General features: G+C 46.4%; 6 protein-coding genes across 7 annotated transcripts in view; 1 reads left to right on the top strand and 5 right to left on the bottom strand.

Annotated features, from left to right (window-relative positions):
- Window positions 1-1,363: 1,363 nt before the first annotated feature.
- On the bottom strand, window positions 1,364-3,807 carry LOC122128489 (60S ribosomal protein L28-like). 2 transcript variants are annotated; one of them, XM_042709372.1, is made up of 5 exons: window positions 3,667-3,807; window positions 2,780-2,873; window positions 2,313-2,436; window positions 2,081-2,199; window positions 1,364-1,501 (listed from the first exon to the last, which is right to left on the bottom strand). In XM_042709372.1, the coding sequence occupies exons 2-5, from the start codon at window positions 2,861-2,863 to the stop codon at window positions 1,412-1,414; spliced, it is 417 nt and encodes a 138-aa protein (XP_042565306.1). In that variant the 5' UTR covers window positions 2,864-2,873; window positions 3,667-3,807; the 3' UTR covers window positions 1,364-1,411. The 2 variants fall into 2 exon arrangements, with proteins under 2 accessions (XP_042565306.1, XP_042565307.1); XM_042709373.1 differs by having other exon boundaries at window positions 3,535-3,671.
- A 178-nt stretch (window positions 3,808-3,985) lies between these two features.
- Window positions 3,986-6,329, top strand: LOC105911096. Its single transcript, XM_012839876.3, has 6 exons — window positions 3,986-4,285; window positions 4,810-4,915; window positions 5,002-5,111; window positions 5,199-5,298; window positions 5,397-5,515; window positions 5,748-6,329. Exons 1-6 carry the CDS (start codon window positions 4,195-4,197, stop codon window positions 5,873-5,875), a joined length of 654 nt encoding a protein of 217 aa, XP_012695330.1. The 5' UTR covers window positions 3,986-4,194; the 3' UTR covers window positions 5,876-6,329.
- Window positions 6,330-6,682: 353 nt separating this feature from the next.
- LOC122133345 (protein transport protein Sec16A-like) lies at window positions 6,683-9,547 on the bottom strand. The gene is made up of 6 exons (XM_042709371.1): window positions 9,370-9,547; window positions 8,921-8,982; window positions 8,727-8,780; window positions 8,233-8,292; window positions 7,759-7,809; window positions 6,683-7,493 (listed from the first exon to the last, which is right to left on the bottom strand). The coding sequence occupies exons 1-6, from the start codon at window positions 9,434-9,436 to the stop codon at window positions 7,428-7,430; spliced, it is 360 nt and encodes a 119-aa protein (XP_042565305.1). The 5' UTR covers window positions 9,437-9,547; the 3' UTR covers window positions 6,683-7,427.
- Window positions 9,548-9,621: 74 nt separating this feature from the next.
- On the bottom strand, window positions 9,622-10,647 carry LOC122133361 (protein transport protein Sec16A-like). Its single transcript, XM_042709439.1, has 5 exons — window positions 10,624-10,647; window positions 10,359-10,526; window positions 10,125-10,202; window positions 9,922-9,978; window positions 9,622-9,759 (listed from the first exon to the last, which is right to left on the bottom strand). Exons 1-5 carry the CDS (start codon window positions 10,645-10,647, stop codon window positions 9,622-9,624), a joined length of 465 nt encoding a protein of 154 aa, XP_042565373.1.
- Window positions 10,648-10,970: 323 nt separating this feature from the next.
- On the bottom strand, window positions 10,971-18,890 carry LOC122133360 (protein transport protein Sec16A-like). The gene is made up of 15 exons (XM_042709438.1): window positions 18,735-18,890; window positions 18,442-18,589; window positions 17,497-17,639; window positions 15,879-15,940; window positions 15,403-15,541; window positions 14,867-15,106; window positions 14,410-14,507; window positions 14,229-14,310; window positions 13,957-14,074; window positions 13,622-13,733; window positions 13,376-13,481; window positions 12,810-12,950; window positions 12,441-12,554; window positions 11,979-12,156; window positions 10,971-11,689 (listed from the first exon to the last, which is right to left on the bottom strand). The coding sequence occupies exons 1-15, from the start codon at window positions 18,888-18,890 to the stop codon at window positions 10,971-10,973; spliced, it is 2,556 nt and encodes an 851-aa protein (XP_042565372.1).
- A 799-nt stretch (window positions 18,891-19,689) lies between these two features.
- Window positions 19,690-22,445, bottom strand: part of LOC116222980 (proline-rich protein 36-like) — a 7,213-nt gene continuing 4,457 nt past the window's right edge. Inside the window, exons 12-15 of the mRNA XM_042709437.1 lie at window positions 21,827-22,386; window positions 20,899-21,791; window positions 19,861-19,970; window positions 19,690-19,739 (exon numbers count right to left, since the gene is read on the bottom strand). Of these exons, the coding sequence (XP_042565371.1) occupies window positions 19,690-19,739; window positions 19,861-19,970; window positions 20,899-21,791; window positions 21,827-22,386 (1,613 nt within the window). The remainder of the gene's footprint in view (window positions 19,740-19,860; window positions 19,971-20,898; window positions 21,792-21,826; window positions 22,387-22,445) is intronic.

Genomic DNA, 22,445 nt, shown 5'->3' with positions numbered 1-22,445 from the left:
TATGTGCATCGCCTCTTCCACTCACACAGAGATCAATACAAACAGGCCATCAGTACTCTGCTGTTTAATTAAGTGTGCTTCCATTTGGCCCCTCCCAGGATTCCCTGTGACAAATAGATCACTGCTGTTCACAGCAGGCAGGTCACACATACTCACGTTCATGCCTGTCAGATAAAACTGTGAGAATCATTTTCTTAATGGCAGACAAACCTCCCAGAGTGATGGCTACCGAAAAGTCAGATGGAAAGGTCATTGAAACGTAATGCACCCGATTAGACGGACATATTAAAATGATGGAACAGCAACTCGCACCTAATTGCAAAATCTCACTTCGGTCTGATGAATGCTTTCATGTGTTCAACATTATATCATGAATAACACGGGCCCTGAGCTCAACAGGTTCAGTGGTGGTATTAAGCATGCAAGACTGCCACCATATTCGAAGGCATGAGAAAAATGATGGATGCATTCATGGTCTGGAATTTTATTACAAAAAGAACTGAATTGTCACGTGTCAGAACACTGGTCCAGGTCTGCCAACCTAGATTGATTTGTAAGTCTGGCAGCCAACAGAAAATTCACTGTAGCAAACCTGTGAACCAAGGGTGCCAATTTGCAAACTTCTGAACCACCTCAGGGACTAATATCAAACAAGCGAAGATACTTTAAAGCCTATAAAATCAGAGTTGGTTTATAGAAATCGTAAACCAACAGAAATATGAATAACCAAGAACCTACATCACTGCTAAAGTCAATTATGATGAAATGGTGTGGCATTACCACAGGTTTGCTCAGAGAGCACCTCCCCTCCTAACTGGCACCTGACTAGCGCTTAACTTGCACTTCAGCAGTTACATTCCTGCACTTCTTTTTCCTCTTTTCTAGGTTGTTGTTTTTCTAATTCTCATGTAAAGTAGTATTTATTGTTACACCATGCTTTTTTTATTGCTCTTAGCTTGACTGTTCTCTCCCTTGTACGTCGCTTTGGACAAAAGCGTCTGCTAAATGACTAAATGTAAATGTAAATTACCCACGGACACCTTTTAATGTGACATCACAGCATACCAATTCTGTTTGAAGAATGTTCTAAAGCTCATACTATACATTGGAAAAAAGAGCAGCTAATACTGTACTGCTGGTACAGGAAGTGCTACTACTCAAAGATCAAATTGTTCTCAATCACAGTTAAAAATAGTAGTTTCCATGCTATCTACAAGTAGATTGAGCTGGGCATTAGATGATTTTTCCACTTCACCACTGACAAATCCCCCCAACTGCAATGCCCCAAAATCTAGGAGTTACTCCCAACTACAAGAATAAACAAGAAATGCCAAGTGCCAAGAAATGACAGCAGCTGTGCGGATGGTTTTGAACAAAACGTCTTTATTTTAGAACACATGGTGCTGCACGCTTATGCGGTCTTGGTGGCACGGGTGCGCTTCTTCTTCACCACCACTGGCTTCTGGCTGCGCAGTATGGCGCTGGCGCGACGCAGGGCAGACTGAGGAAGGAGCACAAGGATCATTAGAAAACTGCAATGCTATGTGCATCAGCTGATAAGTGTGTACTGCTCACATCCTCTGATGTCCATGTGTTACTGTGATTTGGGTAATGTGCATGCTGTAAGTGGTCTAGCTGATCTTAGGGTACACCACAGCACAGTGTGCAAACTAGCTCACACTCAGGTCAACAGCTTAACTGGAAATGTAATGCAGCCATTGTAGAGGTGGATTTATGCGGTTTGTCCCCCCCCCCCATCACTACTTAATTTTTACACAAAATACATTTCTACTTATCGGTGACAGCGAGTCTTACTGTACATTATGACTAAATCAACTAAAGCTACATGCTGAAGTAGTATTGACACACATCAATCACACTGTTGCAGAATGTACATGAATATGACCATTTTCATTCCAATAAGGACACCGATGCTAAAAAGCAGTTGTTCTGTTGATGCCGATAGATATCCTATAAATCCAATAAGGAGACCTACGCTCAAAGCAATTTGTTCTGTTGATGCTGACAGATAGCCAGCCCTTGATGTCAGGTGTGTTATGAGTGTCTACGATGTGCCTACCATGCGCAGGTCTCTCCTATAGTGATTCTTGCGGATGATGTGGCGCAGGCTGCTCAGCGTGGCTCTGGCGTTCTTGTTGACTGTGATCTTCTCATAGCAATTGGCAGGTTTACGCTGGCCTGAAACACAAAGCCATACATTCACTCAACTACATATCCAGAACACCAACACTATATCCATTTGATACAATGCATAATGGGTAGAGATAGCTAGCTGGTATGGAGCTTAATACCTGCTCTCTTCTTCAGCATGACGACAACACCCTTTCCATCAGCTGCAGCCTCAACTCCCACTGTCTTGCGGTGCACAAGGCCGTTGAAGCGGAAGGAGTTGCGAGACTTAAGGTTGTTGGGCTCCTGCAAACAGAAAACAAATACATACTCTTGTTAACTTAATTGTATATTTACAGGACTGTTATACAGTCCGGGCTATGGAGTTGGGACCGGCAACCTGATCTCTTGGTCATTTTTGAGCCTGGCTTCTCAACACATGCTTTACTGTAAACTCCTACAATGCACACTTCCAAGCATCACAACAATATCAAACCACATTTTGTACAGCTCAAGTGGCATGGGCGTTTTAACATGTATCTCCATCATGGTTCAGTCACGTGAAGCTCTGCATTTCAGTGAGTTATATGAATGAAATGAACTGCAGTTCTAAGACAGCAGCTTCAAGATCAAATATAATTTTGCTTACAGTGCTGTAGGTCTGTCCGTTCCTCTTGATGAGGTAACTGGAGCAGTTCCTGATGACCATCCATTGCAGGTGAGACGACGACATCTTGACCTACCTGCAAATGAAGAGGGGGTAAAAGTTAGTCATGTCACCCCTGACCTGGGCACAATCCCCCTGGATAAATACATTTTCTTAACTAATGTTTATGTAAATACAGACTTCCTTAAATGTAAAACAAATAGTTCATCTGGAAAGTGGATTCGATCAATGTGATGTAACGTGAATGCTCTGTGACAACTGACAGAAGTGCATGAGGCGGACTCCTAACTACTCGATTAAATATCAGAAAACTGACACAGCAAGTTTCAAAACGTAAACACCCCAAATCTGAGCGTGGATTACCATTACAGGCTAAATTAGTATATGAAGCTGAAACTGGTATCCAATCGCCATTAACGTTAACATTATAGAGCTAACTTCGCTGACATTAGGTTAGCCAGCATACGCCAAACGTAAGCTAAAACACATGCTAATACACTTTAGCCATACGTTACAAGATCGAACTCCGCAACCATTAGCTTCGTGGCTATGTTAAATAAAAGATTACGTCACTTTAATCAAAACATCTGTTCCAATACCGTATGAATATATGCTACCGAATAGTTTAGCTATATGCTAATTCCCACAGCACGAGTACACAAGCCCGCAAGGCCCCAGTGCTGCGGCACTAACAGTCTCGTGAAATGTTTCATTAAAATACAAACATCATTACTCACAAATATAGCCAAATTCCGAACACTGAAATCGTATTAAACAAACTTGGTGTAGATAAACGCAAAAACAGCAACGAACGTATTAATAGATACAAAATTACAATGGTAAAGTCGAAGAAAAACCGACCACGTTACCTTTCAGCGCAGGAAGAGAGAGGAAAAGGATCTATCTTTGCTTCCGGTCAAATGTTGTAGATCCTTGCGCTCCAACGTCTTAATACTATTTGGGAAATGCGGTAAAATGCTTTATCTAAAATTATTTATATATTTAAATGTACTAAACATACAATATTATTGTCTCTAACAGTACTTAATGGAAAATGTATTAGGTCTATTATTCATTTTCTAAATGGACTATTTTGTGCGCAGTTTTTGGCGCAACATTAACACAAAAAGTACTCCGGCGTGGTTTAATTACGTCAATCTTATGCGCCAAAGTAACTATAACTATGGATTTTGTCCACAAGTTTTTCAGGATATTTTACCGTTACAGCAAAATGTAATGGCAACTCTAGTTTTATATGATCGTTTATTTGGCTAATACTACCAAGGCAACGTTAGATGTACTCATAAAAAGCAGAGTAAAATAGAAATAGAGTCGAGATCTAGCTAGCTTCAGTTCTGTGATGTAATAATATACCTGCTAAATACTCATGCATCATCATGAAGGCGGAGGAAGATCTGGATGAACTTGGAGATAAACTCTACAGCCTAATATTTTCTAAACATGGAGAAATTGCGGGCAAACTGACAGGTGATGTATTATGTTGACAGTATGCTGCCATTCAGTTTATTGCACATATAATACAAGTGTCTGTGCACTTAAACAGATGTGGGAAACTTGCTCCGTACAAGGATTTGCAACCCCTTTAAAGAGTTCTCTATCATTCCTTTTCCTCTCCCTCTATTCCGTCTTCTAATATCTCTCCAAATACTGATTGGCTAGATGTAGTCTATTCCTTGTGGTAGCTAAAATAATGGTGGAAATCCTGGTACAACGTATATCGACGTGATGAAGATCATATTCTGTCATATTCTGCTGCTTTTCAATACCAAGTCTCTGAGACATTTTAACTTGTTTATCTTGTTAGTTAGTGCTTGTTATTGCCATTATGAGTGTATCCTATTGTTAAACTAGGATTATAATGTATGTGTAATAATAGCCTAGTCTTTTAGCGCTGTTGTTATGTAATGCCGCTGTTGTGTTAAGGATATCCACGTGCAGTTCTGTGTTACGATTGGCAATGTAGGGAGACCCTTTGTTTTGATTGAATTCAGGGATGCTGCTAGAGCTGCCAGACACAGTTATCAAGCAGATGCTACAAGATGAGTCTGTCCTCAATGACGGAATAAGCAGAGCACTGCAGTCTCTCAGCCCAGAAAGGTACACTTTCAGTCTTTGTGCTCATACACAACTGTCGGTGACGCAATCATAAACACAAACACTCACACTCATGATTTGTCTCTCAGTCAGGTGGTGTGTGAGGCAGAGGAGGCATCTGCCTCTTCAGACTCTTTGGGTGAACGACTCTATGACCTCATCGACCTTCACAACACAGGGCACACGGACAAAATCACAGGTCATATTCTGTGACTTGACACAGTCCATGCCATTCAGTAAGTGCTGAACATGTTGGCAAGGTTTACACGGTGATGTGTGTACACAGGCATGCTGTTGGAACAGAAGAAGGAGGTCACTCTTCAGCTCCTGTCAGATCCTGAGCTCCTCGAAAAGAAGATCAACATTGCCTTAAAAACACTGCTTGAGTATGTATGCAGGAATTTCTGTATTTTTATGTTACTATGTTGTCTGGGCCTACAATTCTAGTGTAGAATTTAACATGTAATCGTTTGTGTGCGAGAAGGCAGGGAGAGCTAGAGGCCAACATGACTGAAAGCTCTGATTCTGAGGTTGAATCCGTTGGAGAAAAACTATTTGACCTCGTAAAGCAGATAGACCCCACCCACTCAGCTGACATCACAGGTGAGCTGGCCAGTTTTTTTTCAGTTCATTGCCAATATTTGCAGTAACACTCCCAGAACTCCCAAATTGTTACCTTTGCTATCTTTAAGGTCCTACACAAAACATTACTGAACTTGTCACTCCTGATGCTGCTCCTCATAAAGAGACCCATTTCATGGATACATTTTGATAATTGAGCTTCTTAAAGTAAGTTTGTAATGTATGTGTATGCTGTGTGTGTGTGTATCTGTAGGTATGCTGTTGGAGATGGATTCGGAGAGTTTGAATCAAATTCTGAAAGACCGCTCTATGCTGGAGGTCGCAGTTCAAAGGGCACAGAGTGCTTTAGCAGCCCACACCCATACCCACAGTTCGGAATAGTGCGAGATGTATGTACGTTCATTCAAGCTGAATTGTACAGGGGCAAGCTATCCCTCACGTCAGCCAGACAGTCCCTGTATACAGACAGAGGAGGAGACTCAAACCTTAAGGGAAGGTGCAGAAGTCCTGCCATAGTGGGAAGGAAGCCATGTTGTGATGAGATGGTACAAGGATCAAGAGTCATGTTGTGAACTTTTATAACATTACGGATCATATTATATCATGATTATATTTGTTACTACCATTGTTGGAATGTTTAAAAGAAAAACTCTGTATTCTCCTGGGTCGCTCAGGAAAGATGTCTTGTCATCTTTAATCTTAGAAATAATGAACATACAATTTCCCCTTAAGAGTACTTAGCTGTTGATATGGACTTGTGTTGCCCGTAATCCATGTCCTGATTATATTTTGCCTGAAGTGTACATATAAATAAATTCTATATCATGTCCCGTTATACCTATATTATATATTATATTAATTACCCAGTGAATTTTTGGAGCCCTCAGCGCACCCTTATTTACACACATCCATAACAAGCTTAGTCTACTGGAGACTGTGAAAGGGGGGGAAAAACATCCATGCACTAATTATGAGCTCTTCAGTTAAGTTTTACACCAACATTCAATTTGGTTCTCTGTACCTCCCCACATTACTGTTACCGGTTTTCTAAGGAATCCTCTTGTAACTGAAGACTGTTTCATTTAGGTTGGGCCCTGAAGCATACATCTGTTCAGGTTTGCTAGATTGAAGTTTATTTACACACATGCAAAATACTGCAACACATACCTGAGAAACTGCACCAACCCCTTTTTCAAAGTACTAAAGAGCAAAAATATCTTTATTATCACTTTCTTTTACATTTGTCAATAATTTTACAGTCAATTCTAAACATCTAAGAAAGTTGATCTCCTGTTCCTTCAAACACAGCGATACTTTGGGTTTATGGAAAATCTCAATCCATCTCTACTGAAATACAGGGATGCAAGGGGTTCTGAGACACCAAACATGAAAGAAAAAAAAATGAATGAGGTGATTAGAGAATGATTATAGAAAGTTCATGGGAAGATAAGACAATCTAATGGATGAGATGGAGGTCTTGGTGACTGTTCGGATTGGATGAGAAAATCATGGCAAGGCTTTCCCCCACAGACAAAAAAAGGTTTATAAATATGTAAAAACAAATTAATTCTCCCAACACTGCTAGCACAGCAGGAGCAGAGAGTAGCCATTGCGGTCTTGACCCACCTCACACCTAACACACACTCACACCTGAAATGGGCAGACTTAACAGGGGGAAAAAATAAAAAATCAGAATGCAGTCTACTAGTGATCATTATTGCACATAACAAAACCCCGACTAGCAGGCTCTCTCTATACACACACACACACACACACACATTCATGGCTCCAGACAGAGAAATCAAAGCAGACACAGATGAGCAGGAGATGAGCATTGGGGAGGGGAAGGCATGATGATTAAGGTTTAAAATGAACCAATGAATCAATGAATGATTTTGCAGCGTTGTGAAGCCCTTGAGAGGAACAGCAGCGGTCACTTGAGCGTGGGGTACTCTCTCTGTCCGCCCAGCCGTCCAACACGCATGGGCACCGGAGCCGCCTGAGACGGGGTCAAAGGGAACAAAGAGAGGAGAGGACTTAATGTTTAAATAACATGTCGATATTTATTTTTTTCAAAACCTACCTTGTCTTAGCGTTATCTTTCACTCTTTTTGCAATGATTACAACTTAAATATACTTCAACCCCTACATGAAGTTTTTATAATTTTCTGTAGATTAGATTCAACCCCCAATTCAACTGTTAGCAGCCATATGGCACTCAAAGATTATCAATTAAAAATGAGTCAATAATTAGCACAAATTACCTGTGCAAATTGGGCGGGGTTATAGAAGGTTACGCCTCCAGTCGGTGGGGCCTGCTGAAACATAATTACCATGACAACAGTTACAAAACAACCATCACCATGACAACAGTTACAAAACAACCATCACCACCACATCCTTACACTCCCACACTGATCCATGATGTCACATGCACAAGGTGATTGGTTGGTAGTGAGGGGGGTGGGACAGGAGCAGAGCAGCAGCACAAATCTTATTGGCTCAGCTCTCAGCCTGTTAAAAGCACGGATAACGATGTTAGAGGCGAAAAGGGGAGTACATGGAGTCTTGCTGGACACATGAGCACCAAGCTTGTGGAGGTTAGGGAGGAAGGGGTGTACACACAAGACGTATGTCAGTGAGTGTGTGTGTGTGTGTGTGTGTGTGTGTGTGTGTGTGTGTGTGCGCGCGTGTGTCTGCGACAGACAATGCAAATGACGGGAACCAGACTAAAGTACCTGATTTAAGTGATGACTCACTTCGCGTGATAAAGAACTCATTGAACTAGATCTGGACAGCTAGAACAGCAAAAAACACACGCACACACACACACACACACACAAATCCAAATCAATGGCATGCTCATTAGCCCCGATTACACACCTCATAGCATTTCAGATTTACAACCCAGGCCATCACACACATGCTCAAATCCAAGTGCTTTGTCATATGAACGTATGTGCGAGTATGTGTGTGTGAGTGTGTGAGTGTGTGTGTGTGTGTGTGTAAGTGAGTGTGTGAGTGAGTGTGTGTGTGAGGGTGCGATTATGTGTGTGAGTGTGTGTGTGATTATGTGTGTGAGTGTGTGTGTGATTATGTGTGTGAGTGTGTGTGTGTGAGAGTGTGTGTGAGAGTGTGTGTGAGAGTGTGTGTGTGTGTGTGTGTGTTTGGGGGTCTGTCAGCATTGATGTACTATGAAGAAAGCAGAATGGGTGTGTTGACACAAGCTCACCTCTCCAGACTGAGTTCCCTCTGGACACTGAGGCAGTAGAGTGGGATTAAACATCTAATGGGGAGTGAATGGGGGAGAGAGAGAGAGAGAGAGAGAGAGAGAGTGTGAGAGAGTGAGAGAGTATATTAACACATCAAATAAAGAAAACCACACAAGAGTAAGGTAATCTTACGTGTGTGTGTGTGTGTGTTTACCTGAGGCTGACTCTGGTTTACACCTTCAGCTGTGTTCCCCTCTGCTGGCTGTTGCTCTTCTGCTGTAGAAATAAAAAAGCACATTTAACATACAAACCTGTACACATTCACTCTCAAACACAAGAGTTAAATTAGCAACATATACACACACACACACACCCTTACACACTCTCTCACAAACACTCTCTCACACACACACACCACACACACACACACACACACACACACACACACACACACACACACACACACACAAACTCTCTCTCTCTTTCTCTCTCACACACACTCACTCTCTCTCTCTCTCTGACACACTCTCTCTCTCAGACAGACACACACACACACACACACACACACACAGACACACAGACACACACACACACACACACACACACACCACACACACTCTCTCTCTCTCCCTCACACCCAGTCTCTCTCTCTCTCTCTCTTACCTGCATTGGGGGTGAAGAGGATGGGCATGGGGGCCAGTGGAGCGAACAGGTCAGCAGGTGCAGGCATAGGAGCAGGTGCAACACCACCTCCACCCCCTCTGCTGGGGTTCAACACGTCCACATAGCGGTTCTTCGTGCCTGTGCCTATGACACACACACAGAATGTATCAACTACTAACTAAACACACATTAACTTGTTAATCCAACTATTGTACCCAGGGCTTGCAAATCTTAATACGTGTCCGCTGTGTGTCATGAAAGTGTGACCCTCACAGCTCTCCTGGAGAACATGTTAACAGGCGGCCCGGCACCCGGCCCCGCTCCAGGCATTGGCCCATGCGCTGGAGCCATCTTGGGGAAACTGGATGGGGGTGGGGGAGGGGGCTTATACTGGAAAGGAAAAATATGAACATGTCCTTCAGACAACAATGCTTATAAATTAGATACCAAAAGGAATACATACAAAGAATGTCACACACCACAACACACACACACACACACACACACACACACACACACACACACACACACACACACACACCACACACACACCTCCTCTTCTGGCTCATCTTGGTTCACCCATCTCTGCTTCTTTTCGTCCCAAACGATCTGAAAAACATCAAGAAGTCCCATGAGAAGAGAGATAGATGGAGTAGCAAAGCGTGATGGAAACGGTTGTTAAGGTGAGGAAGGTAAGTCACGAAGGACGAAGGGGTAGATGGAGAGAGAGAGAGAGAGAGAGAAGAGGAGCTCACAGCTTTGTGTTTGTCGTCAGGGAGGTGGGCTTCGGTCTTCTTTGAGGTAAGCCAAGTGAACCATCCACCGCCGCCACCCTAAAGGCAAACACAACACACAACTACAGTCACATACTGTGTGTGTGTGTGTGCTCATGATCTTTAACTTTTGTTCAAAAAACGAAAAAAAAATAAGTCTTCCGATTGTGCATGGTTTAAATATGCCTCCATAGGCGTGGGTTTGTGGGTGTGTACCTTTTTGGGTGACTCTTTCTTGGATTTCTTGGGAGCGTTCCTGTGTGGGCGGGGCCTCTGGGATGGGGGGTGGTGGTGGGGAGCCCTGATTGACGATTGAGCTGCTCCGCTCACGTCCGACGAGTGGTTAGACGATTCCGACGTCGTCCGAGAGCGACGCCCTGGCCCCTACATGCAAAGACAGCCAATCAGGGAGGAGTGGTCGTGAACTACAGCTTGCACATTTGCTGGTTTTAAGAATTAGTAACATACAGCATTGCATTACCAGTGCAACATTCACCTCACACATGCGCACACATGCGCGCGCACACACACACACACACAAAAAACATTAACACGCACAAACGCGCACACACACATACACACACATGCGCACACACACACACTCACACACACACAAGAAACAGAGCAGGAGTCTAGCTAACCATATGCATAGAAGACTGTGAGGTGGTCCTGGACCTCCTGCCGGGACCCTGGGAAAACAAGCTTTGGTTCAGTTTTTCCACATGCACAAAACACAAGCTCTATAGGAGCACACACAGCTATGAACACAGCCACACAGACGCAGCCCCAAAACCACACAAACCCACGCCTGTCTACCCACACCCGCAGCTACAGTCTCCGTACCAGGTGAGCCATCTGGTCGTAGAAGTCCATCTGAGGGGGCTGCGGAGGGAGCATCTGGGGAGAGGGTGGGGCATCTCCTCCAGGCATCGGTGGAGGCATCTGACCGGGCATGGAAAGTGGCATCTGCCCTGGCATTTGCCCGGGCATATGTGGAGGCATTTGCCCCGGCATTTGCCCCGGCATTTGCCCCGGCATATATGGAGGAATCTGCCCTGGCATTTGCCCCGGCATTTGCCCAGGCATCTGGCCTGGTATTTGCCCTGGCATTTGCCCCGGCATTTGCCCAGGCATGGGTGAGGGCATCTGGCCTGGCATTTGCCCTGGCATTTGCCCCGGCATGGGTGGGGGCATCTGCCCTGGCATCTGCCCCGGCATGGGTGGGGGCATCTGCCCATGCATCTGAGGGGGAAGTTGCCCTGGCATTTGACCTGGCATGTGTCCTGGCATCGGAGGAGCCATCTGCCCCGGCATGGGTGGGGGCATCTGACCAGGTACTTGACCAGGTATCTGAGGAGTCATATGCCCAGGCATGTCTGAGTTCATTAGTGGGGGTCCAGTGTGTTGGGGCATAGGTGAGTTGCTGTCTGGCTGGTAGGCGTGGGAGAATGTGGACACCGCCGGCTTGGGCAGAGTCTGATAGAAGCCCCCAGCATCTGGGCTCTGGCCGACGGCTGGAGCTCCATCCTGCAGAAAGGTTTGTGGGGCTGAGACAGGGAAGAAAATGACATGAGTTGGAGAGAGACAAAGTGATATGGCATAATGTAATGTCCTAGTCTCCTAGCCATCAGTGCCATCTTTTACATTATTAGTTTCTACTCAAGTAAAGTGCTCCAGTCCCTTTTTTGGTCAAGGGTATGTGAGGAGTTTTTCCAACTAACCGAACAGATGGCAACATAGATGACATGTTGTGGTGTGTGTGATGGGAGTGATAAGAGAACGAAAGACTGTGTGTGTGTGTGTGTGTGTGTGTGTGTGTGTGTGTGTGTGTTGTACCTGGTGGCATGAGCTGGACACCAGGCAGTGGAGCCCCGGCATGAGAGTGGCCATCAGGAGGGTTGGAGGAGTCGGGGGTGAGGTGGAGGGTTGGGCGGGTGGGGGGCTCTTCTGAGCTGGGAGAGGAGCAGGGGTAGAGCTGGGGCGTCCCCCTGTCCCTAAAAGTGACCTCCCCTCCCTGCGTAAACACAAATACATAATTAAATCACAAAGGAAGAGTGCAACAACAAACAACAAACACACTCACACAAAACACACATCATACACAAAGACACATCATACACAAGCACACACATCATACACAAGCACACATATCATACACAAACACACACAGCATACACAAGCACACATATCATACACAAACACACACAGCATACACAAACACACACATCATACACAAACATCCTTCCATTAGAACTACACGAGCGAACAGGGACACAGAGCAGAGACAGAAACACCGACCTGGATCTCTCTGTCCAGCTCCCGGAGGTGCAGTAGCCAGTTGGGCTCCAAGAAGAGCTCCTGCTCTGGCTTCTCCTTCAGTTGGGGGTCATAGAACCGCAGCCGGGCAGACATCTGCAATCAAACACAGATACAACGAGCAGAAGATTACAAATCAGACGTCTACAATGGCCAAACATAAGGCACCTGCTTACAATCACAGATCGGAGAGCATGTCTGAATGGGATAAGAGATTATGTTTTAATGGATGTGAGTGGTAGATGGTGTTTCTGTATGTGTGTGTGTGTGTGTGTGTGTGTGTGTGTGTAGGAGAGAATTGTATAACTCAGTGGTGGTCAGTGGGCCACTGTTGCATATGTGTGTGTGTACCTCTATGAGCTGGCCGATGAACTCCACCGAGTGGTAGTGTGACTGTGTCAGCAGAGCTCGGCTGATGACCTCGCAGTAATGGAAGGCCTGGGCACAGAGCCCACTCTCAGCAAGGCGACACGCGTAGATGAATTTGAACACCTGGTGGAACACAGATACACACTCGTGAACCAACAGGTTGAACGGCACAAAAACATAGTCTCAGCCTCTGTTCAACTGCAGTTCAATTAGTCAGGACATGGTTGCTATGGAACTGGTAAATAATGCGTATGACACTCAGTTATCACAGAGGTAGGTAACACTTGTTCATATAAAATAGTTTCATAAAGAAGTTTACAAGCTCAATGTGTCTTGAAAGCAGAAGCTCTTACCAGCACTTAACACTGATTACAACACTGTGTTGGTTGAGCAATGCTGGCAGCACATAAAAATATAATTTTCTAGAATCAAATAGAAACTGTTAGAAAATAAATGTGTGACACAGTATTTTTATTCAGCCAATTCCATATTTGGTATGCTGGCACAGGTGCCCACACTCCTACACCCCCCCCACCCCCAACACTCACCTGGAAGTTGGGCAGGCTGAGAGGCTGAGAGCCCAGAGACTGGGCATACTCATACGCCTCCGTGCGCTGGATGGCCTCGGACGTGCAGAACCTCTCATACGGCAAGCTGAGGGAGGAGGCAGGAAGAGGCATGAGTCAGCAGCCATCGCGCCCGCTAGCCGCAATGTTTGAGTGTCTGCGAGTGGCGCTGAGCGAGTGGCACTGAGCGAGTGGCACTAAACGAGTGGCACCGAACGAGTGGCATACCTGTGGTTGGAGCCGATCAGCACCATCTTGGTGCTCTTCTTGGTGAACACGCCCAGCCCCACCTGAGCCATCAGGTAACAGAAGTGAGCTGCATCCACCAGGCCCTTGGAAGCTGCAAGCACACACAAGAACACAGACTCAATCCACATGCACGTTGTAGAGATGTAGACGAATAATAAGCTCGTGCTTCGGTCCTGCGTATATATATGCCTGCCTATTTAGGCGCAATCACTGTTGTTCTGCTTGGTCATCATTGGAGAATAATGGTCATTATAGCCTCTGTGAGTCCTCATTGTGTTGCGGGCCGTCTAAACGACTGGATTCAGCTCACTCACCCAGGGTGTCGCCCATGGTGGCGATGGTGCGCATGTCCAGGTCCACTGTGTGAGTGAGGTTAGACAACACCATGGCCAGGTGGGGGCGCCAATCACCCCACTTCTCTTCACCGCAACACTGAAGGGGAGGGAGAGAGAGAGAGAGAGAGAGAGAGAGGGGGACAGATGGTTAAAGAGTAAATGTTACCTGACAGCGCCCGCCACCCACACACACACACACACACACACACCCACCCACACACACAGTCACACACACACACACACACACTTACTGTAGCAGCAGCTGGCATCCTCCCAGACATGAGCTGGTAAACAGTCTGCAGAGGGTCATTGATGGGCAAGCTATTGGCAAACCTGTTAAACACAAAAATATACATACATACAGTATATATGTATTATTTCTACATTATTATGGTTGTGCAGTATGATGAGCGTGTCGGTGTATGTATGTACCTGGTCATGACTCTGGCATGTGTCCTGCTGTCCATCTTACTAGCCAACAGCAGAGCGTGACCCCACAGACCGTTCTTCATGGCTGCCTCCAGAGCTTCCTAACACACACACACACACACGAAACACTTAAGACTGGGGACTGAGTCAACGCCTCAACAAAGACAGTCCTCTGTGATGGATTTCCCACATTCCTAGGCTAATAATGTGAAATTCCAAAAGGATAACCACTTTTAGTGAATAAGGGTAAAATCTGATCTTGCAGGAATACAAGAAGCTTTCTAACTACTCTCTGTGTGTGTGTGTGTGTGTGTGTGTGTGTGTGTGTGTGTGTGTGTGTGTGGTGTGTGTGTGTGTGTGTGTGTGTGTGTGTGTGTGTGTGTGTGTGTGTGTGTGTGTGTGTGTGTGTGTGTGTGTGTTTGTGTTTGTGTTTGTGTTTGTGTGTATGGCACACAGCTACCTTTTTGCGTCCGAACAGCAGCAGCTCGCGAAAGCGCTCCGTCTCCTTGCCGATGTTGTCGGGCACGCTCATGAAGGTGTCTGATATGAGTGACATGGCCCCCTGCTCCGCCTCCTCGGGCTGCTCCAGAGCCTCGTTGTTGAAGTCGATGAGGTTCGCCTCGTTCGGAGATTTCCCCGGCAGCCACGAGGAGCGGTGCTCACGGAGCAGGAGGTCGGCGATGTCTGTGCCGACAACCGTCTGGGGAGAACGTAGACATTGGTACAATTCAGAGCATTATTGCAACTACTTTTTTTTTTATTTGTACATGGTACGGTTTTGGGAATACAAATATGAATGTTGTATTCACAACTATGTTTTACACTGTGTTTACACCAAGTTATTACATCTTCCTTTTATAATAGATACTAACAACACACTGAAAGATGATGTCTTAGACATGCACAGAGCATCTCAAACTTACCCCATTTTGAATAGATACTAACAACACACTGAAAGATGATGTCTTAGACATGCACAGTGCATCTCAAACTTACCCCATTTTGTCGGCACATCAAGACAATGAACTCCCAGATAAGGCAGGCGGAATATTTGTCAACAAGGTCATCACTGCGCATGCACTCCAGGGCCTTATTCTGGGCAAACTTGATAACATCTACTTTATGCGTCTCCTCCCTACATGCACATAAACACACATGGCAGGAGTCAGATAAATAGTGAGGGTCCATTGAGTATCACCCACCCCCCCAAACACACACCCAAAAAATAAAAATAAAAATATAGTGTATCTGGCCAGAATGTGTAACGTGTGTAAATGCGCTGCATGCATTGTATGGTTGTGAGTTTATGTGTACAAAACATTATAAAAAAAAATAATTAAAAAATAAAAATAAAAACATATCATGTTAGTCTTTGTGGTATAGCAGTATTTGCTCAATCAGGGTTTCATGTTCTTCAGTGTGTGTTTATGTGTGTGAGTATTTGTGTGGATCAGTGCTTGTGTGTGACTTACTTGATCAGAGGTCCAGGGAATGAACGCAATTCTGTCTGCTCCTGAGAGTCCTGCATCAGCGTCTGCAATGACAAAGAGGGCTTGTCAGCCAAAAACAATCAGCCAACCTGTCCAGGCCGACGACGACCAGCCTACTTATCCAGTGAGGGATTATCAGTATTACAGAATATAAGTCTTACTACAGCGGCACTGCTAATCATCATTAGCTTGTCAGCGCTACCCAAAGCCATTTTAAGAGACGGACAAGAGTTTCATCAGGGAATTAATGTCTACTTAACATAGGGTGCCCACATGAGCTCCTGTACCAGTAATACTACAGTGGTCAACCTTATTAGGATCAACCTTACTAGCAGGGGCGGCTTGTCCATAAGGGCGATTGGGGCAACGCACTGCCTACGGGAAAAGGAGACATTTTTTTTTCTGTCGGATTCTACCACTAGACCGTCTGATCTGCCTGGATTGTCGAATCGGTAACAGTCAGCAGTCAGCCTAAAGTCGTGCTTCAAATGGCCCCGCCCCTTCTGGGGCGATTTGGGCGAAATGAAAATCGCCCCAGACCTCTCCATTGACTCCCATGTTAAATCCATTTTTTTCACAAAACAGAGCTCTCAATGCATTCTCTATGGCTTCCGGGAGGGCTCGCCCCTCCATGTCTCATAAGTAAGGACGTAAAAGCCTATACGAACGTCATACAGCTTCGACAGGCATATTCTGTCAAGATGGCTGTGTCAGTGCAAAACTCGATTCGCTCTTTGACAGAAACTCCTTTTTAGTCGGCGTACTAATGAGAAAAATTGACAACAAAACAATTAGGACTTCCTAGACCAAATGTATCCATTCAACAGGTTTCTACAAAGGGAGAAATCCTACATCCAAGAATTGGAACGAAAGAAAATCGTGTCGGCTGAAGTGCTAACGCGGTCTGTATTTCTATATACCACTGTCACTTTTCATAGGTTTCACAGTGTGACAGTTCGCTTCTTGCACTAACACTGAATATTTTTTATGTGATGACTTATTTTGCTTTTGTAAGCCAATACTTCCAAGATCAGTCAATAAATATTGTTGGTTTTGACTTATGTTACCCCTTCTTTATGTTGTTACTGGACATATCATGTGTCCTGTTAAGCTATGTTACATCATACAACATTTGAGACATGTGGATAATGAAAAAGTGGGATAATTTAATGTGGAGCCACATCATGTTTGCTTATGAAGGCTCCTGGATGCAACTTTCTTCCATAGCTTTCCACCTGTAACTTGCTACTCTTATGTAGCAGAGGGGAATATTTCTGTTGTGTGCTGCCAATAGTGGACAAAAAGGTATTGCTGTATGAGTTAATCAGCTAACAATTACACAATTTCTTGCTAATGTACCACTGAATGGGTTGCCTTAATCATTATCAAAAAAATAATTTTTTCAGGAGCCGCCACTGCTTACTAGGATAATCACCAGTTAAACTAGCGGGGAGATGATGCTATGAGTACATGTCGAGACGCTGCATCAGTACACCAGCTGTGATGGCTGTGAGTGCCTCTCACATGGCATCTGAGCCAACAACCGTTAACAAGATCATGAGCTCAGCAAGGGATGAAGAGGGTCAGAGGTCATGTTTACCTCCATGTTGTGCACTTCAATAAGGGCCGGCTGCCCAGCGGAAGGCATGTTGGGCTGGACGATGATCAGCTGACCGGCGGCACCAAACCGCGCGCAGCGATGGGGGACACAGAACTTCTCTGGTGTCAGAGGTCGTGGGGGTGCTATGGAAACACAAACACGCCAGAATGTATTTTATTATAGACTTTACTATATACCTAGCCTGGATGCCAGACGAATTTAGCCACGCCCACAAATTATTTGGTCGGGAAGTTCGGTCTGGTGTCGCTCCGTTGGGGAGAAATTATCTCCTCACAAAAATCTGTGAGGAGATATAGACCAATCAAATTGTCAGGGCGGGCTTTATACGATGATGGACAGATGATCAACCCTAACGTAATCAACCACGTCACCAAAGAGCTTTTGGGGTGAATTCATTTTCAACAAACATGGCTGCCGTTGGAGAGCTGAAATGTGGAAATTCGAGTCTGTTTTAGAAGACATTGACAGCACATTCATTTTTAAAGAGGAACAGAGAAACGCGATCAAGGCATTTGTCGATCGAAAAGATGTTTTTGCCGTCCTTCCTACGGGATCCTGTAAAAGTTTAATGTATCAGCTGGCCCCATGGTCTACGTTATGGTCATACTACGTTGCTCTGATTGGTTGTAGGCCTATCCAATTGAGCGAAGAGGCCTTTTTTTTCCTAGTTCGGTTGAAACACGCCCCATAATCACAGCCCAACGGAGCGGTCTCAGACTCATATTCTGACTAGAATTATGAGTATGACATCGTCAGGCTACTATATACCCCTACATATAATAATTCAACATACTCAACAAATCATTACATTACACGTACATTCACATTACACACTGACAGGCACACTCCTGAAACACATTCACATAAACATGCACACTACACATTTGCACATACAGAGACACTTAGACATGAAGACACACTCACGTTGCTCCACGGCTGGCCAGCTGTTTGTGTCGGTGTACTCCTGCTGCGTGGGATACTGACTGTAGCTGGAGTAGTCCAGGGGCAAGCCTGACGCTGTTGGGTCGTAGGCCGCGGCAACCAGGTCAGGTTGGCTCCTGTACACCTGACTCTATAAGGGGAAAGAGGATGGTTACATATGCCCAAAAAAACACCTCACCCTCACACTCACACTCACACGCACACTCACTCACTCCCAGTCAGTGGCACAGACACAGACACAGACTAACTCCCAGTCAGTGGCACAGGACACACACCTGCTGCGAGTGTGAGCTGAAGCTGTTTCGGCGGCTGTGGGTGTGCTCGCTGTGGGAGTGCACGCTGTGTGAGGAGCGCTCGCTGCCTACGCTCCGACGGTCAAACTCGTCGGCGTAGGGGTCGCGCTGCCGCCGGTAGTCCTCTTCAAAGCTCATGTCGTAACCGGGTAGTAACGATATGGGTCGTCATAACCCTCCCGCCTATTGCCGCAACAGAAACAGACATGTCAAACTCTCCAGGCCATCAAGCCACCAGTGAGAGCGGGCCTCTAAGCAAGTGAGAGCATGCCTGTATTCAGGAGAGTATAGTGTGTGTGTGTGAGTGTGTGTGTGTGTGTGTGTGTGAGTGTGTGTGAGTGTGTGTGTGTGTGAGTGTGTGTGTGTGTGAGTGTGTGAGTGTGTGGGAGTGTGAATGGGTGGGAGTACGTGTGGATAAGCAGTACTGACTTCAGCCATAAGCCTCATGTCCATGCACCTGTTCACGTACTGTTGACCGTAGGGGTAGCTGTAGTTCGGAGCTTCTCCTCTGCGATAGGCCTCGGGGTTGTAGTTGTACCAGTTATAGGAGGCTTGATCATAGTATGCCCTGTAGCGAGGGTCATAGCCGGCGGCATTGGGATCATACCAACGACTCCGATCTGCTGCTGCTGAGGCTGCTGCTGCTGCTGCTGCTGCTTGTGCTGCTGAGTATCACACACACACACACACACACACACACACACACACACACACACACACACACACACACACACACACACACACACACACACACACACACACACACACACACACACACACACACAGTATCAGTTACTTTGTTCTTTTCAATACATATTAGCCAGGGCGATCTCTACAAACACGTAAGAATAACTGACAAATAAAACTAGGAAGAATATTTCAATGTGCGTATTTACCTCCATAATCATACTGCTTCTTGTAGTAATCTGCATAGTAATCATCTTGGGCAGTACGAGCGGGGGCTGGTAGTCTTCATAGCCCTGTCGGCTGGTGAAGCACAGACAGGAACTGTCAATTATCACCTTTATTTCTGTCTGTGTGTGTGTGTGTGTACGAGGCGTCATGGGTCTGTGTGTGTGTGTGTGTGTGTGTGTGTGTGTGTGTGTACCTGGAGTGCGACCTCTCTGAGTACTGGCTTGAGCGGGAGCTGGGTCTTTCAGGTTGCCTCTCGGCCTCATACCGATTGTACCGCGGGTCAGCCCTGCGATATGGGTCATCCTAGAACGTACACACACACACACAAACAAACAAAACGAAGCCAACATCATGAAGCAAATCATTTCACAGCAATGCCACATAAAATAATGCCATAAATTACACACAAGCAACACAGGAGAGTGTTTAGTAATGCTGAAAGTAATGCAGTTTAATCCAATGAGGTGGGGTTGTGAAATATTTTCTGAAGGCGGCAGCAATATTTTCCATCCAATCCAGAAGCAGAATACTAGACTACATACAAGGCCAATTCATCGTTTAAAGACTGAGATCAATTCATGAGCATGAAATCAGATGTACAGCTGCTCAGATAGATTGAAAATATGCAGTTTCACTTGCCGTTTCTGGATATGAAAGCCCACCCTTGATATAAATGAATACCTAATAACTAGGGGTCTGCATCTCTCCCTTGTAAGACCATCCAATAGATACATGGCTATGATACGATTCAGGGACGATACATTTTAATACGGAATGATTCGATGCAAGGCAATCTGATACAATTCTTAACATTTGTTTAATGTAGACATTACAATAAGCCCTTCGGTAAAAGCGTCAGTGCTTACCTTCAAATAGATATATTTCATAAAAGACTAGGGAACCCTAGTATTCTACTAATAATACTCATTAATGATCAATAATCACGTCAGTGGAATAATATACTATTGCATAACAAAGTTAAGTATGTTGTCAAGCAGCTTTCATCTAATATGATGGTCCCTCCAGACTGGTGTAATATGATGGCAGTTCAGCTGCCAGTCAGATGTTATGTGATAGTCATTTAGCAGTCACATGTGTAATATAAGCAGCACGTAGGGGAGCACCAACCACACATCACTCATTTAGTACACACACACACACACACACACACACAGACTGTAATATGGTGAAGGCAAGCTGTTCATTCACTATTACACTCGAAACACTGTACCTGTTGATATGGCTGGGCTCGGGGGTCCTGCACCGGATAGGTTGGCATGTATGGTGCTCTGCCGTCGTAATACTCTGGGTAGCCGGCGCCATAGTACCCTGCGGGGCCGGGCCCTGGAGGAGGAAGGGGAGCCCCATAGGGTGGAACTCCTCCCGCCACCGATGGAGGACGGGCAGGGTCGCCGTGGGGTGAGGGTTGGGGTTGGGGATGGGGCAGGGGAAGAGGGCCTCCAGGGGGGCAGCAACAGCAGGAGGAGGATACATAGAAGGAGGAAGCATAGAGGGAGGAGGCATGGCTGGAGGAGGCATGACAGGGTAAGGTTCAGGGAGAGGGGTGGGCACGGCCACTGGCACCACTGCGGGCACTGCTGAGGGCATGGCTGTGGCTGAGGATGTCCGTGGGAGGGGCTGCTGAGCGGAGGCTGCGGCGGATGGCTGGGCAACACCCGTGGGCACGCTCGGTAGATGGGCGCGCTCCGGTGTGGCGGTAGCGTCGCCCTCTCCTTGCGTACCCTGCTGGGCATCTTTGGTTACCTGCAGGTAGAAACCGGAACCGGGAGCATTACCCACCTGCGCTGCTGGATTGGCCAGCTGCGGCAGAGGCGGAGCCGGCGCCTGATTGGAGCTTACAGATTGGTGCATAGAGAAATCAAGGAGCTCATAATTTGAAGGCTGGATCTGATTGGCTGCAGAGGAAGAAGGTAAAGGTTGGGAATTAGCCGGCGGCGTGGACAGACTGTCCCCTCGAAGTGATTGGGTGTTGGTGAGCAGAGGGAGGGGCTTGGCAGCTTCCTTGGTCTCCGGCGCCAAGTTGAGTGGACTTTGATTGGAAGAAGGGGTAAAGCATTTGGGCGCTTGAGGGAAAAACAGCGTCTGATTGGCTGCAAGGGGCGACTGCGACATCGATTGGCTAGAGACGGTGGGCGTGCCGGCGGAGGCATTTCTGCAAAGCTGTTCTGGTGCGATGCATGGGCAAGGTTCTGAGGTGGAATCACACTGTAATTGGAGGAGGGAGGCGCAATCAGCACAGACTGGTTCAGCGCCTCGGCAGGGGGCGTCGACACCAGCAGGGAGGCGTAACCCAGACTTGCCTGAGGAGCGGAGCTTAGAAGGCTGTGGTCGGGTGGGTTCTCCAGGTTCTCAGAGGGCAAGGGCGGCCTGTTGCTGAGCTGCAGGTCTAGGGGCCCGTCCTCGGGGGGCTGGATGACCTCAGCAGAGGCCGTCGCCAGGGGCATGGCCAGGGGAGGGGCCGCGGGGGCCAGCAGAATGTTTCCGCTGAGGTTGGCCGTGTTGTTGGGGGCCCAGAGCGTGGTGGCGGGGCTGTCGCACAAGCGCCTTGATCCCGGTCTGTGCAACCCTGACTGGGCACGATCCCCGCCCATACCCACTGTCCCGGTCAGGAACAGGGTCTCTTGGTCGTCCGGCGGTTGCTCAAGGTTGCCGGCAGCATGTCGGCTGCAGCGGGGGTGGTGGTGGCACCACCCGACCTCTCCACCACCCACGCGTGCGCGATCAGCCACCGGCTGCATTTGTGTGACCGGGTGCGTG

This window comes from Clupea harengus, chromosome 12 (genome assembly GCF_900700415.2).
Source record: "Clupea harengus chromosome 12, Ch_v2.0.2, whole genome shotgun sequence".
Lineage (NCBI taxonomy): Eukaryota > Metazoa > Chordata > Actinopteri > Clupeiformes > Clupeidae > Clupea > Clupea harengus.
The sequence above is the reverse complement of the archived record's forward strand: the minus strand, read 5'-3'. Positions and strand labels throughout refer to the sequence as shown.